Raw genomic sequence first — 12,500 nt, 5'->3', positions numbered from 1 at the left:
AACGCTTTGACACGGACACTTTATAGTGCTTTGCAATACTGACACTTTACAGTGCCTTACAACACTGACATTTTACAACACTGACACTCACACTTTAAAGCACCTTACAACACTGACACTTTACAACACTGACACACTGACACTTTACAGCACTGACACACTGACACTTTACAGCACTGACACACTGACACTTTACAACACTGACACTTTACAGCACTGACACACTGACACTTTACAGCACTGACACTTCACAGCACTGACACTTTACAGCACTGACACACTGACACTTTACAGCACTGACACTTTACAGCACTGACACTTTACAGCACTGACACACTGACACTTTACAACACTGACACACTGACACTTTACAACACTGACACACTGACACTTTACAGCACTGACACTTCACAGCACTGACACTTCACAGCACTGACACACTGACACTTTACAACACTGACACACTGACACTTTACAGCACTGACACTTTACAGCACTGACACTTTACAGCACTGACACACTGACACTTTACAACACTGACACACTGACACTTTACAGCACTGACACTTTACAGCACTGACACTTTACAGCACTGACAGTTTACAGCACTGACACACTGACACTTTACAGCACTGACACTTTACAGCACTGACACTTTACAGCACTGACAGTTTACAGCACTGACAGTTTACAGCACTGACACACTGACACTTTACAACACTGACACACTGACACTTTACAGCACTGACACTTCACAGCACTGACACTTTACAGCACTGACACACTGACACTTTACAACACTGACACACTGACACTTTACAGCACTGACACTTTACAGCACTGACACATTGACACTTTACAGCACTGACACTTTACAGCACTGACACTTTACAGCACTGACACACTGACACTTTACAACACTGACACACTGACACTTTACAGCACTGACACTTTACAGCACTGACACTTTACAGCACTGACACTTTACAGCACTGACACACTGACACTTTACAGCACTGACACTTTACAGCACTGACAGTTTACAGCACTGACACACTGACACTTTACAGCACTGACACTTTACAGCACTGACAGTTTACAGCACTGACAGTTTACAGCACTGACACACTGACACTTTACAACACTGACACTTTACAGCACTGACACTTTACAGCACTGACAGTTTACAGCACTGACACTTTACAGTGCTTTATGAGACTATGACACTGAGATCTTTTGACACTTTACAGCACTGATGAAGGTCCAGAGAGTGAAGCTGTTTCTCTGATGTACACACTGTTTTTACTTGTTGATGATTCAGATATGACTAAACACTGCAGTGAGTCACACCAAAGCAGAAGCGAAAGGACACACACACACACACACACACACACACACACACACACAGAGGTTACTATAGATTACAGAGAAATACATGCCTTTCTTTTTCTTATTTTCTCATTTTATCTTTTTCTTCTCTCTTTATTTTTTACATTCTTTTCTCTGCTGCACACATTTTCTTTCTTTTTTCTTACACTGTCATTTTACTTTCTTTTTAATGTTCATTTGTTTTTTTCTTTTTCTTTTCTGCTTTCTCTTTTTTCTCATCTCATTCTTTTTCACTCTTTCCTTTCCTTTCTATTTCTCACTGACTCGTTCTTTCATTATTCTTTTGATTTTATTTTTCATTTCCTTACTACTTTCTTTTTTTCTATTTCTCTCACCATCCTTCTTCACTCGTTCTTTCCGTTTTTTCTTTTTCTTTCTATAACCATCTCTCGGTTTTCTTTCCTCATATAATCTTTCGCTCTTTCAAGTCTTTTTCTTTCTTTCTTTCTCCGGTAACTGAATGTGAGTCAGGTCTATTTATGAATCGGTGCTCTATAACTTTATGACTCCTGAGTAAATCAGCTTTGCGTCTGCCACTTCCTGTCTGAGTCTCTACTTCCTGATCACATGGTGATGTTCTGATGATCTGTGTTCTGACCGCTAATCCTGCAGCATGTGTAAACTTCTTCACTAGACAAAATCATACAGTAACACAAATATACACATCTAACATGTATACAGACATTACACACACACACACACACACACACACACACACACACACACGCACACTAATATACACAGTGTACAGCAGACATTGTCTCAGTACTTTATATCTATCACTATTTGTTAGAGACATTAATACAAGTAAAATATTTAAATAATAAGGAAGCAGATATTGAGACAGAAACACACACACACACACACACACACACTCACCCGGACCTCTGTGTATGACCTGAGCTGATGTAAAGTGCCGTATATAAGAGTGTGTGTGTGTGTGTGTGTGTCTGTGTGTGTGAAAGCTGCTGTGAAGACAAAAATCCTGCTCAGGAGCCGCTTCCACATTTTACTGCTGAGAATCTGAACACACACACACACACACACACACACACACACACACACACACTGCTTGTGACTTCACAGCACACGGGAAATTACTTAACGTCTATCTGTGTGTGTGTGTGTGTGTGTGTGTGTGAGAGTGTGTGTGAGAGAGTGTGTGTGTGTGTGTGAGAGTGAGTGTGTGTGTGTGTGTGTGTTAACACTGTCCATCTGACCACGTGTTAATCAGGACGCTTACTCCAGTCACTACATGTCCGATACGAGTTAAAAATCGAACATTTGCGGCAGCCATTTTGTTTGTGATGTCACACTCGGGTTGGGAAAATGGCAGACGGCGCCGAAACCGGACCTGCTGACTCCCACACTACATCCAGAAGCGTTTCCAGCCCACCAAAATCTCGCCATTTCTTTTTTCCCCCTGTATATTCGTCTTTTAATTGGGGGGGAGATGGGGGGCGATTAGTTGGTGAAAGAATAACACAAAATGTAGGATCACGATTCCAATTGCTGCGTTTTCCAGACTGGAAAAAGTTGCAGAGGTTTTTTTTGCACCTAGTGAACATGTCAAAGTTACAGTAAGAACGTAAAAGTGTAAAAAGTGTACGGATGTGCTCGCTCTTATAATCCTATTATAAACACATATTAGATCCAACGTTTCGGGTAAAGCATCCCTTTCATTCTTTCTTTTCAATTCTTAATTCTTTCTCTTGAAACATAACTTTAAAAAAAAAAAACGGTGCAAAATGTCTGAAATGAAGTTTTTCTTACTTTGAATGTAAAAAATCACACGTTGTTGCCGAAAAAAAAATATGAATGTTCACTTATGTCAGATAATGGGGGGGGGGGGGGGGGGTGTCTCCATTTTTACTCATTTCCCCCCTTTTTTTGCCTAATTATTGAAACATTAATGATACTTTGAGATTTCTGTGACGACCTTCACCACGCCATGTGACTGCAGAACAGGAAGTGCGAACGGCGCATTCCTGGTCATGTGACATGTTTACTTCGTTATGTTGAAGTTAACGCGGTCTTTTCCCTGTTTCACAGGCAAGTAGCATGTTTGTGTTATCACCTACTGAAACACTGGAGATAAAGGACTTGTTTCCGTATGGCGTCGTCGTGCATTAAAGGGTTCACTTATTTATCTATTTCAACATTGAAGTTATAATTACCCGAGGGAGTCTGACGAGTCCGTAAAGTTACGAGTCGCAGTAGACACGTTATACAAGAGAAATAAAGGGTGAAATAAAAGACTCCGAAAAGAAAAAGAAAAAAAGGGAAAAAGACCGAAAGAATGTATAAATGTAAAAGTTCCAGCGCTGCGTGTAGGAGAGTTCTGATTAGGAACCGTTAAACAGAACCTCCGCCGCATCGATCAGCCGAGAGGAAGATAAACGCCACGTCCACTAAAATCTCTCAGTGCATTCATCACTACGCTGACTGATCCCGCTGAAACACCACAATGAGCAATAAACTACTGAACACACACACACACACACACACACACACACACACACACACACACGGTTCAGGTCTATACATCTACAGCATTCCCTTATTTCATGTTGTTCAAGCTGTTCCTTTACGGACGGAACACATTCAGACTTGTAAATACCGGATCGGTGATATCGCCTAGAGAGAACCCTAGAGAGAACCCTACTGTGGTTCTAGTACCCGGCGCAGTACACTCACATTGATCATAGCATTGGAGGTGATGCGGAACAGAGTGGCTCTCTCGTTCACGGCCTTGATCTTCTCGCTGCCCTCGACGGGGACGCGCAGAGCCTCGAGCTCGCTGAGAGAACGCTGCAGCGCCGCGCCGTGCTTCGCTATCAGATCGTTACACGTACACAGATCGTCCAGCTTACTCGCCAAAGTCTTCAGCGCCCCCTGCAGTTCACTGCGGTCCGAGCGTGACGTGGGCTCCTCTTCCCCAGAGTCATCTGCAGAACACACACACACACACACACACACACACACAGAGATAATTAGGAAATTTACACACAGCAAGTGTGTGGATCAGGGGTGTGGCGTCGACGTTACACTAAACCGCTGCACCCCGACTCCTGAGGATTTCTGAGACTTTATTTTTCATTATTTACATTAAATTTATTTACATTAGAACCACAAACTGTTTCTGCTCTAAAAAAAACAATCACTGTTTGTGTTTATCCACCTCCTACGCTAGCTCTCACCGAATAGAACCTAGATGACCAGCTAGAACCATCCTGACTAATTAGCATGATGAGCCAGACCCAGTCTGACCTCCTATCAGCCTAATGATTATTATCTAGAACCAACTAGAGCCCCCCCCCCCCCACCCCCACGACCAACTAGAACCAGTCTGATCAGCTAATAAACCCAGAACCATTCAAGAGCAGCAGTATGGTCGGTGAGAACCAGTCTATAGGTCCACAACCTCGAGAGAACATTCAATCTTCATCAGGTAGAACTCGTGTTCTCCGCCATGTCTGTGTGCTGCATTCAGAAGCAGAAGAACAAAAACTATTCATTTTTTCGTGAAGTTGCCTTTTATTAAACAAGCTATCACACACACACACACACACACACACACACACACACACGCTCTTTTTTGGAATTATAAACCCAGAAATGAAGTGTGAAAGTCTGAGAGTTTCTCTCTCTCTCCATCTCGGTCATCTCAGTGACCCCACGACCTGCGGTGTGCACTAACGAGCAGAGACGCAGAGCTCTCGCTAATCAAAGCCCCGGTTACAGACAGACAGCGACACACACACACACACACACACACACACACACACACACACACACACATCTCAAAGACTAACAAGCCCACTTTTCTCAGACATACAGAGGAGAATCAGTACCAAGATCACACACACACATCCTTCCAATAAACTAATTAAATCTCTCTCTCTGTCTCTCGCACACACACACACACACACACACACACACACACACACACAGGGTTTCCGGATCAGAATAAACGGCACTGAGATCTGATTCTTGTCCAGCTAAACCTAATGCAGATCTATTTATAGAGAAACTGCAGGGCTTCAGCTGCTGCAAGATCAAGAGGCAAAGAAAACACCAGTAGAATCATTTAAAGCTCCAAACACCCGACACCCCCCCGACACCCCCCCGACACCCCCCCGACACCCCCCCGACACACCCCCGACACCCCCCCACCGACAAACACCCCCGACACCCCCCCACCGACAAACACCCCCGACACACCTCCGACACCCCCCCGACACACCCCCGACACACCCCCACCGACAAACACCCCCGACACCCCCCCACCGACAAACACCCCCGACACCCCCCCGACACCCCCCCACCGACAAACACCCCCGACACCCCCCCGACACACCCCCAACCCCCCCCCCCCCCCGACACACCCCCGACACCCCCCCGACACCCCCCCGACAAACACCCCCGACACACCCCCGACACACCTCCGACACACCCCCACCGACAAACACCCCCGACACACCCCCGACACACCTCCGACACACCCCCACCGACAAACACCCCCGACACACACCCAACAAACACCCCCGACACCCCCCCCGACAAACACCCCCAACACACACCCACGACACACACCCAACAAACACCCCCAACGTACACACTAACATGCTCTACATACACTACCACACACCAACACACACTACCACACACCAACACACACCAACACACACCAACACACACTACCACACACCAACACACACTACCACACACCAACACACACTACCACACACTACCACACACCAACATACACTACCACACACCAACACACACCAACACACACACTACCACACACCAACATACACTACCACACACCAACACACACACTACCACACACCAACACACACACTACCACACACCAACACACACCAACACACACTACCACACACCAACACACACTACCACACACTACCACACACCAACATACACTACCACACACCAACATACACTACCACACACCAACACACACCAACACACACTACCACACACCAACACACACCAACACACACTACCACACACCAACACACACTACCACACACCAACACACACTACCACACACCAACACACACTACCACACACACTACCACACACCAACACACACTACCACACACCAACACACACTACCACACACTAACACACACCAACACACACACTACCACACACTACCACACACCAACACACACACTACCACACCAACATACACTACCACACACCAACACACAATACACACACACACACACACACTCTCTCTCTCTCTCTCACACACACACACACTCTCTCTCTCTCTCTCTCTCACACATTCCCTCTCTCTCTCACACACACACACACTCACTCTCTCTCTCTCACACACATGCACACACACACACACACTCTCTCTCTCTCACACACATGCACACACACACACTCTCTCTCTCTCTCTCTCTCTCACACATGCACACCTCTTCCGAACTCCATATGACGTCATCCTTTAAAGTTGAGCTTGGAAACTGTTGGAATGGAGGACAAGAGGCAGACGATCTGAAATGGTCCTTCAGGGACATTAAAACAGTTGAGCAACCTTCATCACTGGGTCAGGAGTGAGAGCGTAACCTTCTCCTCAGACCTCACAAACTCCCACAATCCCAATCCTTCATTAACTTCAGCCTTGATTCAGAACTCAGTACTCATTCATAACGAGCTTATTCCTGTTGACGTTCTGCTCGGACCTACTGACACCATCAGTACAGAACCCCGAGCTGGAGCAGGAACACACACCGCACACGGGGGTTCTAGCAGAACGCTGTACATGTGGCGTGCGGTTAATCGTTGGTTAGTTTTCTGACAGTAACGGTGTGTGTTCCGATACGTTACCGTTTCCACTGTAACAGCTGAGGAGCTGGTTAGGAGATGTTGATTAGTCAGTCAGCAAGAAGTATTCTGCAGTCTTATGTAGTGTGTGAGGACATGGCAACCCCCGAGTGGACAAGTGGAGGATACAGAGAGGATTTGGCAACTGCAGGGTCAGAGAATGATCTGAGAGTCTGTCCCTCAGCAGAAAGAAAAAGGATCAGTCAGCAGACTCAACACCACATTAACTTCCTCGTGACGCAGATTTAACACTGTGTGTGTGTGTGTGTGTGTGTGTGTGTGTGTGTGTGTGTAGTGATGATTCAATGAATAAACGTGACTGCTGACACACACACACGTGAACTCTGACACAGTGAGAGGAGAAGAGGGAAAGTAGGAAAAGAGTCAGACGTGAACTTTAATCTCGGCCACTTGTGCGCTGCAACACACACACACACACACACACACACACACACACACACACACACACCAGAGCATTACAGACACCGCCTTATTAACTAAAGTCAGATAAAAAAAACTCAGTTTATATTTATTATCTGCTCAAATTTGTAAATTGTTATTATTTTTGTCTTCTGGGAAACATGTAAATATATTATGCAGTTTCTGAAGGGCGGTACTAAACACAAACAATATCATCTTTAAACAAAATAACAATTTACAATGATCTTCCTGTTCAAAAGTTTACACCCCCCTGGATCTTAATGTATGGTGTCGCCTTCTTGAGCATGAGTGAATGTTTGCATCCTGTGTAATAGTCGTGTACGAGTCCCTCGGTCGTCCTCGGTGTGAGAAGACGGATCTGAACATCATATAGCCGCTGTTGGAAAGGGCTGAAATAAAGAATGTGGAGGATTTTTCTGAAGAACAGCGGGGGGTTTAACTTCTCAGGACAAACACGGGACTGGTGAAGAACTCTCACACAACACAAACACATCGTGTCGCGGATCGTCCAGGTAACGACACACGGGGTTCATAATCCAGCGCGTGTAAACTTTTCAACTGGTTCATTTGTGTAAATTCAGTCATTATTGTGTCTTCTGGATTACATGTAAACATCTGTCATGTGAAACAGCTTCTTCAGGGCAGGAATAAACAACAACAACAACAACAACAATTTTTATGATTCCACTTATTATTTTTAATTATTAACATTTTGCCAATTCTGCAAGGGGGGTGTAAACTTATGACCTCAACTGTATATATATATATATATATATATATATATATATATATATATATATATATAATATTATATTATATACTGTCCACTAACTTACTACAGTTATACACCAATTTAAGTAACATATCTATCCTATTGTCTCTCTCTCCCCCCTTCTGTCTCCCTCTCTCCCCCTGCTGTCTCTCTCTCCCCCCGCTGTCTCTCTCTCATCCTGTCTCTCTCTCTCCCCCTGCTGTCTCTCTCTCCCCCCGCTGTCTCTCTCTCCCCCCGCTGTCTCTCTCTCCCCCCGCTGTCTCTCTCTCATCCTGTCTCTCTCCCCCCTTCTGTCTCCCTCTCTCCCCCTGCTGTCTCTCTCTCATCCTGTCTCTCTCTCTCCCCCTGCTGTCTCTCTCTCTCCCCCCGCTGTCTCTCTCTCATCCTGTCTCTCTCTCTCCCCCTGCTGTCTCTCTCTCTCCCCCCGCTGTCTCTCTCTCATCCTGTCTCTCTCTCTCCCCCTGCTGTCTCTCTCTCTCCCCCCGCTGTCTCTCTCTCATCCTGTCTCTCTACCCCCTTCTGTCTCTCTACTTTCCTGTCTCTCTCTGTCCTACTGTCTCTCTCTCCTATCCTGTCTCTATCTATTCTACTCTCTCTCTCTCTCTCTCTCTCTCTTTGTAAATGCGCTGGTAATCGCGGGCTGATTATCAGTGCACACTTGTGTAAGAAGTAAATCATAAACTTTTATAAAAGAGCAGACACACACACACACACACACACACACACACACACACACAGAGTTCTCAACACAGCTGTTTAACTAGGTCAAACAAATCTAACACACAACAGCTAAAACACAAACCCCACACACTGAACAGAACAAACAAGGAGGAGCAGATAACCTGATCATTGTGTGTGTGTGTGTGTGTGTGTGTGTGTGTGTGTGTGTGTGTGTGAGACACCATGCTGCATAAAAAGCATAAATTTCCCCCAAAACACCAAAATAATACTAACAGCAATGAAAGAGAACAGACTCCATCTCTCTCTCTCTCCCTCTCTCTCTCTCTCTCACATACACACACACACACACACACACACACACACACACACACACACACACACTGCTATGAATGAGCTGAAACACACTCACGGTGATGTGATGATAACGGCGGCAGCGATGGCGCCCACCGGCAGCAGCTGATATTTATAGCAGCACAGAGGAATGAGAGGAAGACAATCTCTCTCTCTCTCTCTCTCTCTCTCTCTCTCTCTCTCTGCAGGAATGGGTGTATGACTCATCCGTCCCCTCCTAGGTAACGCCCGCCCATGTGTGTGTGTGTGTGTGTGTGTGTGTGTGTGTGTGTGTGTGTAAACAGCTGTTACAAACACACACAAACAGAAAGACTTGAGGGAGAGAATGTAATGCTATGCAGTAATTGGGCAGCACGCTGTAGGGCCCAGCGGGGAGATGAACACACACACACACACACACACACACACACACACACACACACACACACACACACACAGCTGTCTCAGTGTGGTGTGTCAGACAGATGTGGCCCTCCGGTGCACTTAAAGGAAGCGTATAAAACACGTGTCCTTGTAATAAACCAAACACACCTGCCTGCAGCGATCACAGGGGGCCAAGCACTCATTTCAAAAAGTAAAGCTTCAAACATTGGCTCGTTCTTTACTCGTTTCACCGCACAGCTAGACAACTAATAACAATCAGTCCAGACAGCTAATTATTTATGACTGGATACTCGGGCTGTAACGATACACTCGCCATACAGATTCACAACTCAATACTCTCAATATTCCAAACGAACACCGAAAAAATTCTAGATCAATTCTATATAATGTTATATATAATTAGATTATAATCTTATAACTAAACCTTGACTTACAGACAAATACACATTTATACATTCCCCCAAAAATTTACATCTGACTTCTTTCTTTCTTTCGTCTTTTGTCCTTCCTGTCTTTCATCCATCCCTCCTTTCTCTTTCTTTCTGCCGGTCTTCTTTCTTTCCTTCCTATTATTATTATTATTATTATTATTATTATTATTATTATTATTTCCTTCCTTCCTCTCTCTAGAATGATACGAGGAGAGATGAGTGGATCTGTAAAAGAACCCGCAGAACCGGCCTCGTTTTAGATTCAGCACCACACTCAGAGGCACAACGAGCACCAAGGACAGTCACCAGAATAACATCATCATCCTCATCATCATCATGATCACATGACCTCTCAGTGCGGCGCTGATCACGAGGGATCTCCTCACACTCACCTCAGCGCACGACCTCGAGCTCAACACCGGCACTGTGGAATACTCCGCTCCGATTGGTCAGAAGCTTTTTATTCGTGCGTATTCATTCTAGCACCGTATCGTTTCTATGGTAACAGCTCACTGTAAACATTACGGACGCTCCACATAAACGTAGTAAAATAAACCAGTTATTACAAAACATGTATGTAAGGAGTCTCCAGTGTCAGACAAACAAACCACTGGCCAATACATAAACAAGTAAAAAGACAAATAAGTCACAAAATAAATAAATAAATATAAATAGACAAGTAAATAAACGCAGAGATAAATATACAACTTAATAAATAAATAAACATAGACACACAAACAAGAAACAAATAAATAAACAGATAAATAAATAAACAAACCAACAAATCAGTTTTAAAATATATAAATAAATAGAGAAGTACATAAATAAGCAAGATAAATAAATATATAGATAAATAAATAAATAACAACAATGTTTTTAATTACTTCACAATTTTAAATATTAAGTATAAAGTTTCCACATCTCCTCGGCTGCTCTCAGCCAGTTTATGATTTTTTTAATTAAAAAATTATATTTGTAACACTCAGTTTGGGGATTTTATTTTAAATAAACGAAAAAAATGGTACTGAAAGTGCCCGACACACACACACACACACACACACACACCCCTTATACTCTGAATGCAAGCATTAGTTTAAATTCACGGATCTGGTGTCAGGACAGAAAGATGTATTGAAAGCATGAACATGTGAATAATTATGAGTGACATGAGGCTACATTTAGCTGACAGGACGCGGGCTGAATGGAGACGCACGGTGGAACATTCGGACGTGGTTTCTAACACTGCGATGCGTTAGCGTCTCTAACAACTAACAGGCTATCGCTAACATTACATGGAGCAGAGCGTTAGCTGGTTTCATGCCACAATGCAGCTGCCTCAAACAAATATAATACAGGACCGTCTTTCAGGCGCTTCGCCAAATTCCAGGTGTTTCCTCGCTTTGTTTGAAATGAACGATAGCATCGGTTACACACCGGCTTCAGAGCATCAGTTATATGTTTGTTGTCATCCGCCTCGAATGTGAAGTATTTCCATATATTTCCAGTATCTCTTACCACCTTTCCTCACAACGGGTCGGGGCGGAGCTAAACCCGTCGCCATCTTCTGTAGTTTTTCCCGTGTGCTTGTAGTTGTTGTTCTTCCTCTTCACCACTTGTGTACCGACTAAAACACTTGCGCATATTTGCAGTTTAGGAAGAATTGCAACCTCGAACCTTCATTAACAACGGTATCCACGCTACTGCAGAAAAACAAGTAGCGTCACCTTTTAAGAATGCTGGTACCGGAGTATCGGTTCTCGTGACATCCCTACTATAGACATGTAAAAAATATACATGTACAGCTGCTACTGAGCTGCATGTCCTTCACTACAACCTTCATCCTCACACACACACACACACACACACACACACACTAACTGCAGGCAAGAAAACACAGCTGTCCTCAAGAACACTCCCAGAAGAAACAGAGTGTGTGTGTGTGTGTGTGTGACAGATTTGCTCGTATGAAAGGCCGGACACACAATTAAAACACATTACACGCTAATCATGTCCAGTCACAAAAGTTCAGGCGGGGTTAACACACACACACACACACACACACACACACACACTCTCTATACAAAGTGAAAACTTTGAAGTAGTTTTTGTGGAATTTAAAGGGTGGATATTATTAATGATTAGTGAATGAGTAATTAATACTTAGTTAATAATGAGCATGTGATTAA

The 12,500-nt window shown here is 44.2% G+C and overlaps 1 protein-coding gene across 4 annotated transcripts in view; it reads right to left on the bottom strand.

Moving 5' to 3' along the window:
- The window catches only part of osbp2b (oxysterol binding protein 2b), a 45,770-nt gene that overhangs the window by 11,860 nt on the left and 21,410 nt on the right, over positions 1-12,500 (bottom strand). For 3 of the 4 annotated variants that reach the window (XM_047150011.2, XM_017451401.3, XM_047150012.2), the window contains one exon: positions 4,087-4,337. In XM_047150011.2, coding sequence (XP_047005967.1) covers positions 4,087-4,337 — 251 coding nt within the window. Of the gene's footprint in view, positions 1-4,086; positions 4,338-6,845; positions 7,493-12,500 lie in introns of those variants that run through there. The other variant, XM_053674658.1, reaches the window with a different exon arrangement.

This window comes from Ictalurus punctatus, chromosome 22 (assembly GCF_001660625.3).
Source record: "Ictalurus punctatus breed USDA103 chromosome 22, Coco_2.0, whole genome shotgun sequence".
Classification (NCBI taxonomy): domain Eukaryota; kingdom Metazoa; phylum Chordata; class Actinopteri; order Siluriformes; family Ictaluridae; genus Ictalurus; species Ictalurus punctatus.
Note: the sequence above shows the minus strand (reverse complement) of the source record. Positions and strands in the feature narration are given on the sequence as shown.